Consider the following 22,549-nt stretch of genomic DNA (forward strand, 5'->3'; position numbering starts at 1 on the left):
GTACAGTAGAGAAATCTCGGCTCACTGCAACCTCCGCCTCCTGGGTTCAAGTGATTCTTGTGCCTCAGTCTCCCAAGTGGCTGGGATTACAGGCATGTACCACCATGCCCTGCTAATTTTTTGTATTTTTAGTAGAGACAAAGTCACCATTTCAGCCGGGCTGGTCTCAAACTCCTGGCCTCAAGTAATCCACCTGCCTTGGCCTGCCAAAGTGCTTGGATTACTGGCATAAGCCACAACACTTGGCCTTTCAGCAGAATATTGACTAACAACAACAAAAATTTATGAAGGGAGCTATCCAACTCATGTACCATGTGCCATTTAAAAACTTTTCTTTATAGCCAGGATTTCTTCTCGATATCAGATTAAGACATTTAACAGCTGTGCTTTCTGAAGACTCTTTCCATAGAGCCACAGAGTAGTAGTAAACTTTTAAATCAGGATTTGGCTATGTGCTCAACTCAGAGGACTGTCATTAGCAATAGCAGTAGGCATCACTGAATGCTACTATGGATTCAGGTAGACAAAAACGAAGAAAGAAAAGCAATCAAGGGGAAAAGTAGATGTCGAGAAGTGGTAGAATCTTGCTATATGTTGCCTCTAGGTATAAATCTATAACTGGGTGGATGTGGTGGCTCAGGCCTGTATCTCAACACTTTGGGAGGCCAAGGCAGGCAGATCACCTGAGGTCAGGAGTTCGAGACCAACCTGACCAACATGGAGAAACCCCATCTCTACAAAAATACAAAATTAGCAATACTCAGGAGGCTGAGGCAGGGGAATCCCTTGAACCTGGGAGATGGAGGTTGCAGTGAGCCAAGATCGTGCCATTGCTCTCCTGCCTGGGCAACAAGAATGACATTCCATCTCAAAAAAAAAAGACATTTAAATTATTACTAATATTCAACAAATTTTAGAGTGCAATAGTTGGCAATTTTTGTGGTTTTTAAACTTTTTGTGTGTGTGTGTTTGTATGCAGCAATGAAGACTACTGGATGTAATTTAGATAAGGTAAATATTATTCCTAATGCCCTGATCACTCCACTCATACCAAGCAGTATGATTAAGAGTGAAGATGTTACTCCAATGGAAGTAACAGCAGAAAAAAGATCTTCCAGTATTTTTAAGGTAAGCTGTATTGACTAGTGCCCCAACTTGTAACCTCCCGTATAAAAATTGCTTTTACTTTATCTATTTTTTTCAAATTGTTTTTGCTTTGGATGCACTTAATGAATTTTGCTCTAAAGAGGGAATGCTATACTTAAGCAAAATTGCCCACAAAGTGACTTCCAATATGCATTTTGACGAGGGAAGAATTAATATGTTATGTGAGATATTAATGAAAATACTAATTTTAGCATTTTCAGAATTAGAGATGTTTTTATTTTTTTCCCAGCCTTTTCTCATAACTCCCTATTTTTTTTTTATACTTGTCTTCTCCCTTGTAATGTTACTGGTGAGCTGCAAATTTGAGATATTTTCATACCTGCTCTTCATGAACCATAAAATTAATGTGTTCTGATTACCCTTAATTCACCTAAGCATATGAGTAGCTGATAATTCTACTTCCTTGTTTGACTATCTTTGCTTATAGTACTTTAAAAAAATACATCCCAAGGACAATGAGACATCATGTTATGGAGAATCATAGTCCCACAGCTGTTTTCTAAAATAATAATATAGAGTGGAAAACTGATCCTGCATATATTTTTAGAACAGTAGTGATTTTTGATGTATGTTACAAACTTATTTAATGTTTACATTTTCATATTATTTGGGAATTTTTATTTTTTAGACTTCAAACACAGTTGGATCAACTCCGCAAACATTAGAAAACATCTCAAACATAGCAGGAAATGGCTCTTTTTCATCACCATCATCTTCTCACCTGCCTTCAGAAAATGAAAAACAGCAGCAGATTCAGCCCAAAGCTTACAACCCAGAGACCCTGACAACTATTCAAACCCAGGACATCTCACAGCCTGGTACTTTTCCAGCAGTTTCTGCTTCTAGTCAGCTGCCCAACAGTGATGCTCTATTGCAGCAGGCTACACAGTTTCAGACAAGAGAAACTCAGTCTAGAGAGGTATTACAATCAGATGGCACAGTGGTTAATTTGTCACAACTGACTGAGGCGTCACAACAGCAGCAGCAGTCCCCACTACAAGAACAAGCACAGACTTTACAGCAGCAGATTTCATCAAATATTTTTCCATCACCAAATAGTGTGAGTCAGCTTCAGAATACTATTCAGCAGTTGCAAGCAGGGAGTTTTACAGGCAGCACTGCTAGTGGCAGCAGTGGAAGTGTTGACTTGGTCCAGCAAGTTTTAGAGGCACAGCAACAGTTATCTTCAGTTTTATTTTCTGCTCCAGATGGTAATGAGAATGTTCAAGAGCAGCTTAGTGCAGATATTTTTCAACAAGTCAGTCAAATTCAAAGTGGTGTAAGCCCTGGAATGTTTTCCTCAACAGAGCCAACAGTCCATACCAGACCAGATAATTTATTACCTGGAAGAGCTGAAAGTGTCCATCCACAGTCTGAAAACACGTTATCTAATCAACAGCAGCAGCAGCAGCAACAGCAAGTGATGGAATCTTCAGCCGCAATGGTGATGGAGATGCAACAGAGTATCTGCCAGGCAGCTGCCCAGATTCAGTCAGAGTTATTCCCTTCAACTGCCTCAGCAAATGGAAACCTTCAGCAATCACCAGTTTACCAGCAGACTTCTCACATGATGAGTGCATTGTCTACCAGTGAGGATATGCAAATGCAGTGTGAATTGTTTTCTTCTCCTCCTGCAGTTTCTGGAAATGAAACTTCTACAACCACCACACAGCAGGTTGCAACCCCTGGCACTACCATGTTTCAGACACCAAATTCAGGAGATGGAGAAGAAACTGGAACACAAGCAAAACAGATTCAGAACAGTGTCTTTCAGACGATGGTCCAAATGCAACATAGTGGGGACAGTCAACCTCAAGTTAACCTTTTTTCGTCCACAAAAAGTATGATGAATGTTCAGAATAGTGGTACGCAGCAACAAGGTAATGGTTTATTCCAGCAAGGGAATGAGATGATGTCACTTCAATCTGGAAATTTTTTGCAGCAGTCTTCTCATTCACAGGCCCAGCTTTTTCATCCTCAAAATACTATTGCTGATGCTCAGAACCTTTCCCAGGAAACTCAAGGTTCTATTTTTCATAGTCCAAATCCTATTGTCCACAGTCAGACTTCTACAACCTCCTCTGAACAAATGCAGCCTCCAATGTTTCATTCTCAAAATACCATTGCTGTGTTACAGGGCTCTTCAGTTCCTCAAGACCAGCAGTCAGCCAACATATTTCTTTCCCAGAGTTCCATGAGTAATCTTCAGACTAACACAGTAGCCCAAGAGGAACAGATTTCATTTTTTGCAGCACCAAACTCAATTTCTCCACTTCAGTCAACATCAAATACTGAACAGCAAGCTGCTTTCCAACAGCAAGCTCCAATATCACACATCCAGACTCCTCTGCTTTCCCAAGAACAGGCACAGTCCTCCCAGCAGGGTTTATTTCAGCCTCAAGTGTCCCTGGGCTCCCTTCCACCTAATCCAATGCCTCAAAGCCAACAAGGAACCATGTTCCAGTCACAGCACTCAATAGTTGCCATGCAGAGTAACTCTCCATCCCAGGAGCAGCAGCAGCAGCAGCAGCAACAACAACAGCAGCAGCAGCAACAACAACAGAGCATTTTATTCAGTAATCAGAATACCATGGCTACAATGGCATCTCAAAAGCAACCACCACCAAACATGATATTCAACCCAAATCAAAATCCCATGGCTACTCAGGAGCAACAGAACCAGTCAATTTTTCACCAACAAAGTAATATGGCCCCAATGAATCAAGAACAGCAGCCCATGCAATTTCAGAGTCAGTCCACAGTTTCCTCACTTCAGAACCCAGGTCCTACCCAATCTGAATCATCACAGACCCCCTTGTTCCATAGCTCTCCTCAGATTCAGTTGGTACAAGGGTCACCTAGTTCTCAAGAGCAGCAAGTAACACTCTTCTTATCTCCAGCATCCATGTCTGCCTTGCAGACCAGTATAAATCAACAAGATATGCAACAGTCTCCTCTTTATTCCCCTCAGAACAACATACCTGGAATTCAAGGAGCCACATCTTCGCCTCAACCACAGGCTGCTTTATTTCACAACACAGCAGGAGGCACAATGAACCAACTACAGAATTCTCCTGGCTCATCTCAGCAGACATCAGGAATGTTCTTATTTGGCATTCAAAATAGTAAGAAACTCTTAATTTCTCATTACTAAATTGGTCATTGTTACTATTAGAAGGAAATAAAGTACAGGCTCACTGCAACCTCTGTCTCCCAGGTTCAAGTGATTCTCCTGCCCCAGCCCCCTGAGCAGCTGGGATTACAGGTGTGAGCCACCCCACCCAGCCTGTACAGTTGTTTTAAGAGTACAGATTGTAGTTAGAACTCTATCACCTGTAGACTATAAGATCTTGTACAAGTTATTTGACTTTTATGGGATTCAACTGTCACATCTAAAATGGTGATAATATTACATACTTTACATGAATTTGGGGAGGATTAAATATGGCAATGTACAAAAATATGTGTTTGCCATTTTAAGCTATAAACATAAAAGGAAAATGAAGTTAGAATGACAGATAATGTCTTAGCCATTTGAACTAAGTAGTTTCTAAGGAGCTAGAAACCCATTTTTAATATTTATATACAAAGGAATTTATATATGATTTTTTATATTTAAGCAGAATTGTATTTTTAGACTGCTTAAAGGAAACCTAGGATGAATTCCAGTACCAATCTATGAAAACCTTTTTCTTGGACTATCAGGTGCCTAACTTTTAGTAATGTACAAGGAGAATGCAGTAATGAATTTTCCCCAACAACTAATAAATATCTTTTCATGAATCTTTACTAATCAGATAGCTTCTATTTTCAATATCTCTGCAGACTGTAGTCAGCTTTTAACCTCTGGACCAGCTACATTGCCTGATCAGTTGATGGCCATAAGTCAGCCAGGCCAACCACAAAATGAGGGCCAGCCACCTGTGACAACACTTCTTTCTCAGCAAATGCCAGAGAATTCTCCACTGGCATCGTCTATAAACACCAACCAGAACATTGAAAAGATTGATTTGCTTGTTTCGTTGCAAAACCAAGGGAACAACTTGACTGGCTCCTTTTAACTGGATGTGTAAGTATTGTATTTTGGCTTCTTATTGAAAAGTATCAAATTTTATTCTTAACAGATTTAAGTTAAGTAATAATAGTTTAGTTCTGGCCAGGCTCAGTGGTGCACACCTGCAAGCCCAGCACTTTGGGAGGCAAAGGTGGGCAGATAACGAGGTCAAGAGATCAAGACCATTCTGGCCAACATGGTGAAACGCCATCTCTATTAAAAATACAAAACTGTGGGGGAACTAGAGGAGGGACAATCAGGAGTAGGGAGTTGGGGAGGGATAACATGGGGAGAAATGCCAGATATAGATGATGGGGATGGAGGCAGCAAACCACATTGCCATGTATGTACCTATGTAACAATCCTGCATGTTCTTTACATGTACTCCAGAACCTAAAATGCAATTTAAAAAAAAAGTATGTATATATAAATACAGAAATTAGCTAGGCGTGGTGGCACGTGCCTGTAGTCCCAGCTACTTGGGAGGCTGAGGCAGGAGAATCGCTTAAACCTGTGAGGTGGAAGTTGCAGTGAGCCGAGATCGCACCACTACACCTCCTGGGTGACAGAGTGAGACTCTGTCTCAAAAAAAAAAAAATTCTGAATGATAGCTTATGATCATATTGTTAATACAGAGCAAGCATCCCTAGTCCAAAAATCCAAAATCCAAAATGCTCTGAAGTCCAAATCTTTTTGAGCACTGACATGACATCTCAAGTGGAAAATTCCACACCTGACCTCATATGACAGGGTTATAGTCAAAATGCAGGCTCACGACATGCAATTTATTCAGTGTCCCCAAGTAGAAAAAAGATTCTCCCAGCCCCCTTCAGCTGTGATAGATCTTTTTAGGTGTATATGAAACAGAAGTGAATTTCATATTTGGACTTGTGTCTTATCCCCAAGAAAACTCATTGTGTATACGTACATATTCCAAAATCCAAAAAAGTCAGAAACACTTGTGATCCCAAGCATTTTAGGTAAGGAATATTCAACCTATATTGGACATTCCTTCTGCCTCTGAGCTTCTTTGCCTTGGAATGACAAAACATCTGATGAGTATGGAAACTGTGCTTCCTTTGTACTATATATTGGATATAATCATGCCTCATTTATCCCTTCCTCCAGAAATAAATATTGAGTCAGGAAGGTCTGTGGGGCTGGGCATGGTGGCTCACGCCTATAATCCCAGCACTTTGGGAGGCCGTGGCAGGCAGATTCCAAGGTCAGGAGTTTGAGACCAGCCTGGCCAATATGGTGAAACTCCATCTTTGTACTAAAAATACAAAAAGTTAGCCAGGCATGGTAACAGTAGCACCTGTAGTCCCAGCTACTCAGGAGGCTGAGGCAGGAGAATTGCTTGAACCCAGAAGGTGGAGGTTGCAGTGAGCTGATATCGCACCATTGCACTCCAACGTGGACGACAGCAAGACTCTGTCTCAAAAAAAAAAAAAACAGGGCCGGGAGGGGTGGCTCACGCCTGTAATCCCAGCACTTTGGGAGGCCGAGGCGGACGGATCACGAGGTCAGGAGATCAAGACCAAACTGGCCAACACAGTGAAACCCCATCTCTGCTAAAATATAAAAAAATTAGCTGGGTGTGGTGGCACGCGTCTGTAGTCCCAGCTGCTTGGGAGGCTGAGGCAGGAGAATTGCTTGAACCTGGGAGGCGAGGTTGCAGTGAGCGGAGATCACGCCACTGCACTCCAGCCCGGCGCCTGGCGACAGAACGAGACTCTGTCTCAAAAAAAAAGTTTTACTTATAGTACCATAATATACTTTTGGATCATTCAGGGTGTCAGAAACTTTATAAATGCTTCCCTCCCTAGTAAGTTACATTAAACTTTTTCTCTTTTTTAGAAATTCCATGAAGAAAATCCTGATTCCAAGATATCCTGAGATCTTGTGGTTTCATGAGAATGATTGAACTGTTAACTTTAAAAACAAAACAAGATATGAAAAAATGTATTTGAGTAAATTGATAGATTTTACTCTGACTGCAAAAGAGCACACCTATGCTGCTTGTTGCAGTGATGAACCACCAATGTTAACATCTTCATATTTTATATTCCTAATAACAGTGATGACTGAGAATCTGTTTGAGTTTCCAGCTGGCAGAATTAATTGTTACTATTTTCCTAGGCGTAATTTCCTTAAAAGTACAGTTTAAATTCAAGGCTGGACCACTCAGTTATTATTGCTATTAGAAAATGATATGTCATGTTTACTTTTGTTCTTCATTATTTTCTTTCCTGTGTTGTTTTAGTCAAGTAATGGCTTTTGAAAAAGTAAAGTTCAATAATAACTAAGGCATATTTTTTATAAAAGGCACAGCTGTTGGCCACAGTGAAGGAATCTTTTTTTCAGTTTCTATGGAGAAACTGAAGGGATAACATTCTAACAAGTAAACTGTATATACAGATAAAAGGACTCTTGATTTAACACAAAGGCATATGATGCACTTATAAAACTGGAAACAGCTGGAATGCTATTTTATTTTTCAGAGAGTTGTTCTCTGGGTTTCTACTAAAGGGGTTTAGCCATAACTGTGCATAGAAAAATAATTATCTTTACTAAAAGAATGAAGGGGATAATATATGATAAATTATGTTCTGATATCCTCCTACAGTAGTTTAAACTGACAGAAAAATTTGAGTGTTTTCTTCTTAACCCAGTATTAGGCTGGTTTTCCCTTTTTATATACATCTATATTACTTTTCACTTCTTTTTCTCTTTACTTTAGAGAACTATTAATGTACTACTGGCTTCATGACCCTGTAGCATCTTTGGCCACTTTAATCTAGGGTGACCTAGCATTCCTGCAGCACAGGGCAGAGAGTATTCTCTTAGGAATTATTGGGAGTTGATTCCTGAGAAACAACACATTTTTTCCCCATGGACGGTGCTGTTCTGAAGTCTTCAAATTTTTCCCTCTAATAGGAAACAGTATAAATTTCAATTTTAAAAAAAAAAAAGGCAAACTAAAATTTCTTGAAACATCACTTCTCCCCGATCTGCAGTGAGTATAAATTCACTTGTCACCTCAGTGCTTTACAGTTTGAAGTGGTCACTTACCTGATGGTTCCCAAAAGCCTTAGGCTTTACAGGGTCATATCATTGACTTAAAATGAAGAATTAACTTGTGTTACATCTATAAAGAGCAAAATAACACTCCAGAACTTGGCAGTTGTAGCATTAGTTATACAGTTTTGGGTGTTCTTGCCACCCGTGGGATGCCTGCTTCTCACTACCACCTGTGTCTGGACACATGCTTATGTCTCATTTTCCTTTTGGCATGTGGAAAGCTGTCAATGCAGTGTAAGGCCAACGTGTGTGTGGCTTCTATGTGTTTATATAATGTTTTGGTATCCTCGTTCGTTTCATTTATTTTTTAAGTGTACAAAAAATGGCCTGTTAATTGTTGAAGGCTACTTTTCTGTTTTTGTTTTCTATCCTGTACATTTAGTTGAAATGTGTGGAATTGTGGTGTTGGTTTTGTTTATACAGCCAGATTTTTCCTTTTTTGTGTGTGTGATGATCTTCCTTTGTTCTTTGAATGTGCCCTTTTAAGTGGTCTTTTTCTCTTTATTCACATGTTTTCTTCCCTCCACCTCCACCCCTTTCTTTCTTTCTCTCTCTGATTGAGAGGCATTGAATTACGTTTTCAGTAGTACAGGCTTCTTGCCAATATGAAGGGAACTTTTCAGAAAGAGACCTACTCTGGGTCATTTAATTTTGAATACAGTTTTCAATCGTTCAAGTTTTGGATGGTTTATATCTAATGTGTGTTTCATTTTTTTGGAAAGCTATATTTTGTATTTAGGAAATGGTATACTATTTTGCTATTTGTACTGAGTGAGTACATTGGCATAAATATAGAAATTTATATATATACATATATATAAACTATTCTTTTTTGCCACACATTTTTGTGGTAAATTTGTGAGTTTGTCTGATGTTCTACCACAACGTGGCGTCTGATAACAGTGAGGGGAGGGGGGGTTTGTTATGTCTTTATTGAGTATTTAAGTATCTTTTGAAACAAATGACCTGTTCATCTGTGGCCATTCCATCAGGCAGTTCCTTGATGTTAATAGTGGGCTAAAGGCAGCTTACTGTGTGTTTGCTGGAGCTTTCACTCAGCCAAGTGTTAGAGTAAGGAAACGCATTGAGGCAATGGCTTCAAATGGTGTTTCACAAGAATGAGCCATTCAGTCTTTGCTCACTATATATTTAATATTTTATTATTGTTATTGTTATTATTAATTGGCTTTCTGTATTCTATGCCTTTTATTTATAAAGACACTAAGAAAACCCATGTTTGTAATTTTAATAACATTTTTCCCCATCTTGTAATATCCCAAGCTACTTTATAAATTCTCTGAACCAAAAGTATTTTCCTCAGTGTATCTCTTCTCCCCCAGCCCTTTTGGGAAAAATTACCCAGTATAGTTCAGGTTATGAGGAGGATCAGCCACACAATCCAGTGCTTCACTTTGAAAATGTAAAACTCTAACCCTAAAGTAGGGTCGATTGAAATGTCAGACAAAGCAAACCCAGCAAGTATAAAAAGAAGTAGTAGAAATAAAAATCTGTAAGTTTATTTTTGAATTTTCTGAACTTTTTTCTAGGAGATTATGTAGAGACTAAAGGAATCTGTTTACCAAATTCTAATTAGGATGATTGTTAATATCGCACTGTAGATGAAGTAGTGGCAAGACTGGCTTGTGTGCTGACTTCTTTTCTGTGGTTTAGCAAGAGGTTTATTGTTATAAAATGCTGATTGGCAATGCCAAGTCACTGGGACCAATTTTCTGTTTTATAATACCTAAGTTTAGAACAGAATATATACCTGAACTGTAGTGGTTTGATTGGATGGAGGCAGAAAATCTTATTTTTATTCTCATAAATTTTGTGATTATTTATACAAGGGCTGTGCTATGCTACCATATTCTTGTTAAATAATAATAGGTTTTTTGTGTTTTTACATTGTTAAATGTTCCTTACCCCTAAAGGTCAATGTTAAGTACAACATTCTGAAAATACAATTTGGTTACAAAGAGTATTCATCTTCTTTGAAGCTCAGTGGTTGATACTTGTGCTAATAATGCAATTTCCTTATTACTGTTACAAATTATAGCTACATATAGGAGAGACTCAGTGAGCCAGCAAAGGCCATAGAAACAACAATTTATTAAATGTATTTATGGCAGAAGGACCTAAATAAACTGTGAGCCACCTTTTCTTTGTATTGTTACATTCAATTGTCGTTGATTTCAGCAACTCACATTAATGCTTGGAGCTTATCTCTCTCTCTCTCTCTCTCTCTCTCTCTCTCTCTCCCCCCCTCCCCTCCACCCCGTGTGTGTGTGTGTGTGTGTGTGTGTGTGATTCCTTATTGTCATGATTCCATTATATATCCACACCAACATGGGTGACGATAATGCCAAGTCATAATTTGCCTCTGAGCTTGATCATGTTACCTTTATAATTAGAGTATCATGTTATTTAGCCATTGCAAATCTGTTTTAAAACAACTCATTTTAAAAAAAGAAGAAGTTTTTAAGGGCTTTATTATAGAAGAAGTATTAATGAAGGACTTTCCTTCCTCCCTTCTTTCCTTCCTTCCTTTCCTCCCTCCTTTCTTTCCTTCCTTCCTTTCCTCCCTCTCTCCCTTTTCCCCTTCCTCCTTGCCTTCTTCGTTTCTTCCCTTATTCCTGTCTCCCTCTTTTCTCCCTCCCTTCCATCCATCCTTCCTTGCTTTTTTTTTTTTTTTTTTTTAGTAATATCACATGTGCTATAGTTTGGAATTTTATTCTAGTGCATTTCTTGCCCATCAGAACCTCAGCTAATCTACATAGGAAAAATAGTGTCAAAGGAAATGAATTTGTATCTGAGTCCCTCCAGAACTAAGATAATTCTTTTTGACCATTTAAGCCTTTATAAATGCTTGTTTTAGGAAATTGAATCTGTTAGATGCATCAACAAAATAATGACTAGATAAAATGATTTAATAATTAAAGTCTCAAATTCACCATGGTTATACATTTTCACCAGAAATAGTAATTTTTATAATTTTTCATTTTTCTCATGAAGATTTTTATTCCAGTATCTGTTTCCTAATTGATTTTTAAAATTAATTAGCTTTCCCCTGCTTTATGACCATAGGCTTTATCCCTAACCAAGACAACTGTCTTATATCTGCATGCCCTAGGCTCTATGGAGGGACTCCATGAAGAAAGACCATAGGTTAGAAAAATAACTCAGAGAATATACCCTAGCAAGTGGGTTAGTAGAATCTCATAACATGTATTAAAAAGAGGTTTTCTCCTCTGCCTGTTTGTGTCACTAGAGCAAAATTGTAGAGATAATGTTCATAATATAGTAACTATCAGAATAATATCTACAGTATCATTTGTGGATGATCCCAGTGCTCTAGTTACCTTTTTTTTTTTTTTTTTTTTGGTGAGACAAAGTCTTGCTTTGTTGCTCAGACTGGAGTGCAGTGGTATGATCTCAGCTCACTGCAACTTCCACCTCCTGGGTTCAAGCGATTCTCCTGCCTCAGCCTTTCGAGAGGCCAGGATTACAGGTACTCACCACTACACACTACACCTAGCTAATCTTTTTTTGTATTTTTAGTAGAGACAGGATTTCACCATGTTGGCCAGGCTGGTTTTGAACTCCTGACCTCCAGTGATCCACCCACCTCAGCCTTCCAAAGTGCTAGGATTACAGGCATGAGCCACCACACCTGGCCTAATTACTTCTTTAATCCCCATTTATTTTTATGCCATTCTAGCCTAATTTATTAATAGAATTCTGTTTTTTACTCTTTCAAAAAATTTTTTAAATTAATATTTTATATCTAGATTCAATGCTATGGAAAAGTGCCTTTTTATCATTTATAATTTCATTTTTCACTATTTCCAAAAACACATAAACAGAGAGTTTCAACAGATCCCAGCTTTCACTTTTTCAATTTAAACCTTCTTTTCTCCATTTCTTCCCTTTGGCTTAAGAATAACAGAAAAGGTATATTGCTAGAATTGTTTCTTTCAGAGACGGCAAAAGATTACAGAATTAGACTGTTCAGGCTTTATGTAAATAAAATTTGTCTTCATTTTAACCAGCTAAAGGTAGGTCTTAAATGAATGCTGATTAGAATTTTAGCATCTGTGAAACTCCATGTGCACAGATGTGTGTAAATTTCAGAGAGAAAGTGTTTAAAGCATTTTCTCTGATGTTAATTAGATGGAGATAAATCACTAAAACATAGTTTAGGTAAAGCCTAACTATGTCACTTTTATTTTTTTGACTAGACAAGGCAAAGTTGTTTATTTTAATATACTTCTTGTCTACCGTCAGTTAATTCACCTAGAAAAAAAGGGTGAAAGGAAATGAGAAAGGAGTCCCTCCAGACTTAAGGTAATTCCTTTTGATCAGATACAGTTGGACAGAGGGCCCTGGTTTTTGTTAATTTTGCCTCTATTCCAGCTCATTACCACAGTGGTGGTGCTTGAAGAAAGTGCCATCAGCAACAGGTCAGGATAGTAGTACCTTTGGATAGGGCTGCTTTCCCCATGCTAGTATTTCTGTGACCGTTAGTGGCACTGAAGACTGCAAACTCTTATGCAATATTCTTAATACCCTATTGATATTATGCACTTCAATCATTCCAAAGAAGCCAAGAATGCTGTATAGTGATGATTCCTTCCTAATGAATACATCTTAACTATTTAGAATATTATGTCCCTTTTCTTTTGAATAGCCAACTTGGTATAAATGTTTATGGATTTTTCTAAAATGACTGTATAGGACCTAAGACTTTGAAATGTAATTTACTATAAGGTGAAATGATTACGCTTTAGCAAATCATTTTAGAAACATCACATTTTAGAAACATTCAGCTTGCTAACCTACATGTTTGGGAATTCATTCAAACCAGCTGTTTTTCTATATATTTTGTGTCATGTATATAAGAACATTTCAATATATCATTTTCTATGTACATAGTATGTGCAAACCTGTGGTTCTCAGAGTATGGTTCTCAGCCCACCAGCTAGTATCAGTATCACCTGGGAACTAGTTAGAAATGTAAATTCTTGGGCCCCATCCCAGACATACTGAGTCAGAAACTTTGGAATAGGGCCCAGCAATCTGTTTTCACAAGCCCTCCAGGTGATTCTGATGCACACTTTAAAGTTTAAGAACCACTGGTCTAAGGCTATATTGAGATCTAGAGAGTTTTTCTTCAACTCAGACTGATACACATTGTTCTTCATGTAAATTTAGCTTAACGTGGTTATCTATAATCTTTTATTGGCAAAGATAATTTATTCTCAGTACTGCCTCTAGAGAGATCCAGTATATTTTATGTACATACACAGCCTAATTCTTGATAATTCTGTTAACTTAGTTTGGAATTTTTCTACCACTTACTAAAAAGTTTACATGAAATGGTTAATTTAAATATATAGGTGCAATGTTCTATATTTATTTTCATTGTTATGTCATTTAAGTAGCTAATAAAATTGACCGGTGCTAAAGACCTGTTTATCCATAAAATGGGTACCTTGTGGGCGGTGTAATACAAGCATTCTTTCCATTGCCTCGTACTTTACCAGCAGACCACAGTTTTGCTCTGGGTAGACCGTCCCTCAGAACAAAACCATCATTCCTTGTATTTATATTTGTATCTGAGATAGTCAACAAGATGGCTGGCCAGGTCAACATAGCACCTTAACTTATTTTTTTAATAGGTAGAACTTCTTCAAAAGTAGTTTGTTCTGTATAAGACCTAAGCTATCAGTGGAGATATAGCTATCCTTGGAGCTTATGCTTCAGACAAGAATTATTAACTAAAATAACAAGATAATGTGTTACATAATTTGGGCATTTCTCCTTTCTCAAGTGTATGCAATCATGGTAGATATAAACTAACCACAACATAGGTAGATCGACTGATTTCATTTTAATTTCCTGTGTAAATTCAGTACCTCTGTAATTGTTCTAATCTTCTTCCCACTGTTTACAAATCACCAGTTAGTTAATTTGAGAAAGAAAAATTCACATTTCAAAATAAAAGTAAATGTATACTCACTTTATGAAAATCATCACTGCTGTCTTTCCTTAATACCAGCAGTGGACATGTGAGTGGCTTATTCTACAAATTTTGGTGCTGGCAAATACATAGGCAAACTGTTGGGAGCTGCTCTGGTTACATTCCTCCTTTCTTATTCCCTTTTTCTCTTCCCCATTTTTTTCACAATATATTCCTGTACCCAAAGCATTCTACCACAGTTCTATTTGACTCCCACTTGTAATACCCCCTTTAAGCAATTCCGTGTTTAACCATGTGATCCAGCTTGCCCCCTCATGTTCTCCCTCCCTCTCCCTCTCCTTTCTCTCTCTTCCAGAAGTCATTTGCCCGGTTTGAAATATTTTTTAGGGCTTGCTTATTGCTATTATTTTAGCTGCTGAACCTCGGGACAATATATACACACACTTACACACCTACACACACATACACGCACACAAAATCTCAGCTGTTGAAGAGTGGGTTTGGAATCAGACTTCTGTGACCAGTAAAGAACTGTCCTGTGCTGAAGTCATTGTAACTTTAGTAGTTACAGACTGATTCCAGTGAACTTTATCTGATTTCTTTTAATCTAATGAATGTATCCACTTACCTTGTTTCCTTCTAAATTGATAAGCTCCAAGTAGTTGCTAATTTTTTGACAACTTTAACTGAGTTTCATTCAGTTCTTATACTAAGTGTTTTAAGTATGCTACCAATATTTCATTAACCTGTTCTCAAGTGGTTTAGCTACCATTCTGCCATTTGTAATTTTTATTTAATTTTATTTGCTTGAGCACACTCATCAACCACTGAACTACTTTCTTCCATTGTCCTGCAGTGAAATAAGGGTTACATTTTTGTGTATATGGCTTTCATAGTTGGGATTTCAGAGCACTGATACCAGATAATTTTCAGTTTGTTCTCTGGGGGAATTTCATTTGCGTCTATGTTTTTAGCTATCTGTGATAACTTGTTAAATATTAAAAAGATATTTTGCTTCTATTGGAACATTTGTATACTCGCAACTATATTTCTGTAAACAGCTGCAGTCAAAAATAAAACACTGAAAGTTTTCATTTTGCAGTGGGTAACTGTCTTTTTTTCCTCAAACTTTGTGAACAGAATTGTGTGCATGAATGGCAGTTTTGAGCAGAATAAGTATGTGACTGAAGTTAGAAAATTCATTAGGGAAGAGGTATGAAATATAGACACATTTCTGAGTAGTTATTTTGTGTCTGCCATTTTGCCAGGCAGAGTATAGTGACTCAGTGTGACAGAATTTTTGTTTTACTTAATTTAAGTGTTTCATGTTTAATAAATACATATACATGGAGGTGCTTTTGATGAAAACCAAGTCTCCCCATCCTTCAGTCCCATGCCCAGAGACAATCTCTGTTTATTCTTTTGGTGGTTATTTCTTCACCTCTAAATTAGTGTATATTAGAGTGTGGTACATATAACTACCAGTGATACGTGGATAAACATTATTTTTTAACTTGTATAAGTGTTTTGATGTATAATAGAAAAAAATAGGCCAGGCGTGGTGGCTTACGCCTATAATCCCAGCACTTTGAGAGGCCGAGGCGGGTGGATCACAAGGTCAGGAGATTGAGACCATCCTGGCCAACATGGTGAAACCCCATCTCTATTAAAAAAAAGAAAAAGAAAAAAATAGCCGGGCGCGGTGGCTCACACCTGTAATCCTAACACTTTGGGAGGCTGAGGTGGGTGGATCACCTGAGGTCAGGAGTTCAAGACCGGCCTGGCCATCATGGTGAAACCCCATCTTTAAATAAAATAATAAAAAGAAAAGAAATAAATATATGCCAGGCGCAGTGACTCATGCCTGTAATCCTAGCACTTTAGGAGGCCGAGGCGAGCGGATCACAAGGTCAGGAGTTTGAGAGCAGCCTGGCCAACATGGTGAAACTCTGTCTCTACTAAAAATACAAAAAATAGCTGGGCGTGGTGGCAGGTGCCTGTAATCCCAGCTACTCAGGAGGCTGAGACAGGAGAATCGTTTGAACCTTGGAGGTGGAGGCTGCAGTGAGCCGAGATCCTGCCATTACACTCGACTGGGTGACAGGGTGAGACTTCATCTTAAAATATATATATAATGTGTTTACCTACCAGAGTGGTGACAAAAGTGAGTCAAAGAAAACTATTAAATCACCAAGTTTGGTGGCTCATGCCTCTGTAATTCCAGCTACTCAGGAGGCTAAGACAAGAGGATCACTTGAGACCTGGAGTTAGAGACCAGCCTGAGGAACATAGCAAGACCCTGTCTCTATTTTTTTTTTCTTTTTCTTTTTTTTTTTGAGACGGAGTTTCGCTCTTGTTACCCAGGCTGGAGTGCAATGGAGCGATCTCGGCTCACCGCAACCTCCGCCTCCTGGGTTCAGGCAATTCTGCCTCAGCCTCCCGAGTAGCTGGGACTACAGGCACACGCCACCACGCCCAGCTAATTTTTTGTATTTTTAGTAGAGACGTGGTTTCACCACGTTGACCAGGATGGTCTTGATCTCTTGACCTCGTGATCCACCCACCTCGGCCTCCCAAAGTGCTGGGATTACAGGCGTGAGCCACCGCGCCCAGCCTTATTTTTTTAAGTATAAATGAAAAAGGAAGAAAAATATTAAATGAAAAAGAAAATAATAAATGCTAATACAAATACATGGATATCATGAATATGGTATCTAACTGAATCTTAAGAGACATTGCTTTAGACAGTATACTTACACCTTATCAAATACAGACAGTATTCTTGATTCTGTGAAGGAGTGACACTTCTTAATACATCCAAATGTACACTTCTAAATGAGTTGTTACTTAAGAGTGTGTGTGTGTGTATATAATTTTTTCTAATGCTGCTGTTATGAATACAGTGTATTTACATGTTGCCTTGCCAAGCATGGTGGCCCATGCCTATAATTGCAACACTTTGGGAGGCCGAGATAGGAGGACCACTTGAGCCCAGGAGTTCAAGACCAGCCTGGGCAACAAAGTGAGACCTCATATCTACAAAACATAAAATAATTAGGAGTCCCAGCTACTCAGGAGGCTGAGAGGATCGCTTACGTCCAGAAGTTTAAGGCTGCAGTGAGCTATCATCATGCCACTGCACTCCATCCAGCCTGGACAACAGACATTTTCTAAAAAAGAAAAAAGGGAAAGAAGAGTAAAAGTTGCCTTTTGGTATTTATTGACTTCAGTGACACTGAAAATGAGCAAAAACCAAATGTAGTAAGTATAAATATCAAATTATATACTTTGGCTCAAAAAAACAGCTTATGTGGGCAAAATACTGATCTGAAGATGGGACTGCAATAGGATGGGGCTGCCAGAAAATCTGATGCAGTCTCAGGTTACATAATTGAAGTACAGTGTCCAGAATAAGGGAGGTTATTGTCTTGTTCTACTCCAAGCTGGTAAGAGCCTTACTCTATTAAATGGACAAATTCTAGAAGAGAACTAAAATATCACTTATTCATGCTGAGAACACAGTAGGGACTCTAGAAATAAAAAAAATAGCTATAATTTCTCAGAAAAAGAGGTATTGGCTGCTACTCTCATGCTCTATTTTATGGAGCCATCTCTGTGCTTCTACTGAGGCAATATAGTGTTTGAAAGCATGGGCTGTTGAGTTTGCCCACAATGTAACCTCCATTCCTCAATTTCCTTTGCTGTAAATTGAAAACAATAAAACCTTCCTTGTAGAGTTGTTGAAAGAGTTAAGCAAGTTAGTCGATGTAAAATTACCTAGTTCCTGGCACCAATAAGTGCCTCCTAAGTGTTACCTTGTACTAGTATTACTAGTCCTGTTGCTCCTCTGCTCTTCTAGCTCTTGTCTACTACTCACATCCTGGTATGTATTAGTCTGTTTTTTGTTGCTTATAACAGAATACCTGAAGCTGGGCAATATATAAAGAAAAGAATTTTTTTGGCCAGGCACAGTGGCTCACGCCTGTAATCCTAGCACTTTGGGAGGGCGAGGTGGGTCTGATGTTAGGAGTTCAAGATCAGCCTGGCCATCATGGTGAAACCCCATCTTAAAAAAAAAAAAAGAAAAGAAATTTTTTAACAGCTATGGAGGCTGGAAGTCCAGGAGGAGGGGCTGCATCTGGTTAGAGCCTTCCTCCTGGTGAGGGCTTTCAAGAATCCCACTGTGCTGCAAGCTATCACGGCAAAGGGGCTGAGCATGCAGAGGACTCAGGTCTCTCTTCCTGTTTTAAAGATACCAGTAGCCCTCCTATGATAGATAACTCATTAATCCATGAGTAGTGAGTTAATTTATTCATGAGCACAGAACCCTCCCTCATGGGTTTTTTTTTTTTTTTTAGATGGTTTTGCTCCATCACCCAGGTGGGAGTGCAGTGGCACAATCACAGCTCACTGCAGCCTCTTCCAGGCTCAAGCAATCCTCCCACCTCAGCCCCTACCCTGAGTAGCTGGAACTACAGGCACATCCCCACTACACCCAGCTAAGTTTTGCATTTTTGTAGAGATGGAGTTTCACCATGTTGCCCAGGCTGGTCTTGAAGTCCTGGCCTCAGGTGATCCATCCGCCTCAGCCTCCCAAAGTGCTGGGATTACAGATGTGAGCCATCATGCTGGCCCTCAGTCACCTTTTAAAAGGCCCCCCTTCTCAATTCTACCAGATTGGGGATTAAATTTCAACTTCAGTTTTGGAGGGGATAAGTATACAAATCAGCATTTTGGCTTTATCAAAGACTGTCATCAGTATCAAAACTCTTCCTTTGAGTCATTTCCATTGGCATATAAATTTGTTGTAATGTCTCTTGTCTCTTAAAAAAAAAATTGTTCTTTGATCACACATCCTCCTCCACACTATTTCTACTTCCTCTCCTTCCATTCTCTCTTAAACCCATTCAAATCAGGCTCTCATCAAGATACTCTACTGAAATGGCACTTGTCAATATCACCAACAAATGGGTTCCACATGGCCAAGCCCAGTGGTCAGTTCCCAGGTCTCATCTTGCTTGGCTTGTCAGCAGTATTTGACTCACCTGATCATTCCGTCCTTCAAACACTTGCTTCGCTTGGGTTTCAGGACACCACACTCAGCTCTGCTGTGTCCCTGAACGTTTTTTTTTTTTTTTTTTCATGGCAGATGGGAAATGTACTGATGTCATAACAAGATTCAAGGGTGGCATATCTCACCCATGCATGTGAACACCCAATCATCTCATTTAGGAACTACAAAAGGATCTGACCACTGCTTTTCACTCTCATCTTCACCTCCGAACACTGTTGAGCCCCAGAGGTCAATCGTCAAATCTCTTCTCTCAAAACCCAATGAGTTTGAGCCCAGCCAATCTCATTGCTTTAAATACCATCTGTTGAAGACCTAGATGTGCATCTCCAGCCATAACTTCTGCCTTAACTCTAGGTTCTTCCTTTTTTTTCTTTTTTTTTTGAGACAGAGTCTTGCTCCATCGCCAGGCACCAGGCACCAGTGGCCCAATCTCGGCTCACTGCGACCTCCACCTCCTGGGTTCAAGCAATTCTCCTGCCTCAACCTCCTGAGTAGCTGGGACTACAGGCACGCGCCACCACACCCAACTAATTTTTGTATGTTTAGTAGAGATGGGGTTTCACTATGTTGGCCAGGATGGTCTCGATCTCTTGACCTTGTGATCCGCCCGCCTCGGCCTCCCAAAGTGCTGGGATTACAGGAGTGAGCCGCCGTGCCTGGCCGAACTCCAGGTTCTTCCTATCCAACTGCCTACTTGTCAGCCTCACCTGGCTGTACTAATAGAGTCTCACTCATAACCTAGGCTGGAGTGCAGTGGCACAATCTCAGCTCACCACAACCTCCACCTCCCGGGTTCAAGCGATTCTCTTGCCTCAGCCTCTTGAGTAGCTGGGATTACAGGTCCACGCCACCACGCCCAGCTAATTTTTGTATTTTTAGTAGAGAGGGGGTTTTGCCGTGTTGGCTAGCCTGGTCTCGAACTCCTGATTTCAGTTAATACGCCTGCAGTGGCCTCCCAAAGTGCTGGGATCACAGGTGTGAGTCATTGCGCCCAGCCTGTTTTTCTTAATTTCTATACCACTCTCTTTCCCGGCTCTCTTTTAAATTTCCTGAGAGGACCGAATAGGTTGTTCCATTGCCATTTAGTAGGAAGTAGCCCTGCGGGATGAGCTGTGGGACCACGTCACCTAGGGGGTTCCAGCCGCGGTTTATGATTGAATCCTCTGATGTGTCTCCCACTAGATTCCACTATCATTAGCTTCACTGATACCAATGAGTGTGGATCTGTTTTGTAGAGATGAATTTTACTTAATTTGGATCTTTCAGAAATTTACTCAAAATTGCAGTGAAGATGAAGGCAACAGAAAACATTTTCAGCCGGGCGCGGTGGCTCACGCCTGTAATCCCAGCACTTTGGGAGGCCAAGGCGGGTGGATCACGAGGTCAACAGATTGAGACCATCCTGGTCAACATGGTGAAACCCCGTCTCTACTAAAAATACAAAAAATTAGCCGGGCATGGTGGCGCGTGCCTGTAATCCCAGCTACTCAGGAGACTGAGGCAGGAGAATTGCCTGAACCCAGGAGGCAGAGGTTGCGGTGAGCCGAGATCGTGCCATTGCACTCCAGCCTGGGTAACGAGCGAAACTCCGTCTAAAAAAAAAAAATTTCAAACTGAAACAGCCGTCAGCTATTGTCGACACTGTCGAGAGGAAAAACCACCAATACCAGTCAGCCTCTGGTAAAGGAGGTTCTCTAGCTCGGTGCAATGCCTTTGTTTTCTTGGCAAGAGGCTGTCTCCCATTTTTCAGGCAACCTTCTCATCATTTCTCATCTCTTCTTTCAATAGACCACAAGAGGGCAGTGTTTCATCATATTCTTCCTGAATGATACACTACCAACAGTGAGACGAGATGACTTCCGGAAGTAGAAATTGACTATTATGCCAAAATTGTTCACCAAAGTTGACAAAACTCTAGGTTTACTATTGTGCCCCGAAAGTCATGGGACTGGACCCTATCAGTTTAGCATAAGTCAGTTTAGCAATGATACAGAAAATAACCTCCTGAAAGTTTGAATAGATCAGAAATGAACTACTTTTTGTGGAAGGCTGTTTTTAAGTATTAAAGGTACTATTTCCTTTCTTTTTTTTTTTTTTTTGAGACGGAGTTTCGCTCTTGTTACCCAGGCTGGAGTGCAATGGCGCGATCTCGGCTCACCGCAATTTCCACCTCCTGGGTTCAGGCAATTCTCCTTCCTCAGCCTCCCGAGCAGCTGGGATTACAGGCACGCACCACCGTGCCCAGCTAATTTTTTGTAATTTTAGTAGAGACGGGGTTTCACCATGTTGACCAAGATGGTCTCGATCTGTTGACCTTGTGATCCACCCGCCTCGGCCTCCCAAAGTGCTGGGATTACAGGCTTGAGCCACCGCGCCCGGCCCCTATTTCCTTTCTTGAATTCACATTGCAGATGTGCATTGTGGATTTATGGGTTTATCTCTGCAAACCTTAAAGTGGAAGATTGAAAGGGCCAGGTGTGGTGGCTCATGCCTATAACCCCAGCACTTTGGGAGGCTGAGGCAGGCTGGTCACCTGAGATCAGGAGTTTGAGAACAGCCTGGCCAATATGGTGAAACCCTGAATCTACTAAAAATACAAAAATTAGCCAGGTGTGGTGGTAAGCGCCTGTAGTTCCAGCTTCTAGGGAGGCTGAGGCAGGAGAATCGCTGGAACCTGGGAGGCAGAGGTTGCAGTGAGCCAAGATCACACCACTGCACTTGAGCCTGGGCAACAGAGCAAGACTGTTTCAAATATATATATTTTTTTTAATTAAAAAAAAAAAGTAGAATATTGCAGTAAAGAAGAGATTGATTAGCTGTTCCTATCAAGGTATCTATATGTACTGGATACAAACAATGAAAGTCGAAGAGTGATATTCATGTTAGGCATATTAGTCACTGCATTGTAATCGAAAGCAAGAAATATCACAAACAAACGTTGGATTACTAACTGCCAAACGAGTTAAGTCCCTTAGGACAGATAGATTCAGTGTTTTCTTTCTCTGAGCAATTCCCTTCTGCCATAAACTCCAGAGACGTGATGAATAGAAATAGAAAATTGGAGAGTTGAATGATACCTAGCCAGACTTTGCTCTAAAACTTTAGCCCTAAAAAGAGAATTAAATTGTGTAGATGCCTTTAAAGAACATTTTGTAGCTTCTTTCTACATCTTTCCCTAAGTGGCCTCTTG

General features: G+C 39.8%; 1 protein-coding gene and 1 non-coding gene across 13 annotated transcripts in view; one reads left to right on the forward strand and one right to left on the reverse strand.

Annotated features, from left to right (window-relative positions):
* The window catches only part of NFAT5 (nuclear factor of activated T cells 5), a 126,525-nt gene extending 119,355 nt beyond the window's left edge, over window positions 1–7,170 (forward strand). For all 12 annotated transcript variants that reach the window (XM_054248481.2, XM_054248482.2, XM_035282047.3 and 9 more), the window contains 4 exons: window positions 980–1,128; window positions 1,796–4,292; window positions 4,993–5,236; window positions 7,082–7,170. In XM_054248481.2, coding sequence (XP_054104456.2) covers window positions 980–1,128; window positions 1,796–4,292; window positions 4,993–5,228 — 2,882 coding nt within the window. In that variant the 3' untranslated portion in view covers window positions 5,229–5,236; window positions 7,082–7,170. The remainder of the gene's footprint in view (window positions 1–979; window positions 1,129–1,795; window positions 4,293–4,992; window positions 5,237–7,081) is intronic.
* A 12,258-nt stretch (window positions 7,171–19,428) lies between these two features.
* Window positions 19,429–19,532, reverse strand: LOC118149810 (small nucleolar RNA U13). The gene has a single exon (XR_004737525.1). It is a non-coding gene; the product is annotated as a small nucleolar RNA U13 (small nucleolar RNA).
* Window positions 19,533–22,549: the final 3,017 nt, after the last annotated feature.

The sequence above is a fragment of the Callithrix jacchus genome, chromosome 20 (assembly GCF_049354715.1).
Source record: "Callithrix jacchus isolate 240 chromosome 20, calJac240_pri, whole genome shotgun sequence".
NCBI classification, from domain to species: domain Eukaryota; kingdom Metazoa; phylum Chordata; class Mammalia; order Primates; family Cebidae; genus Callithrix; species Callithrix jacchus.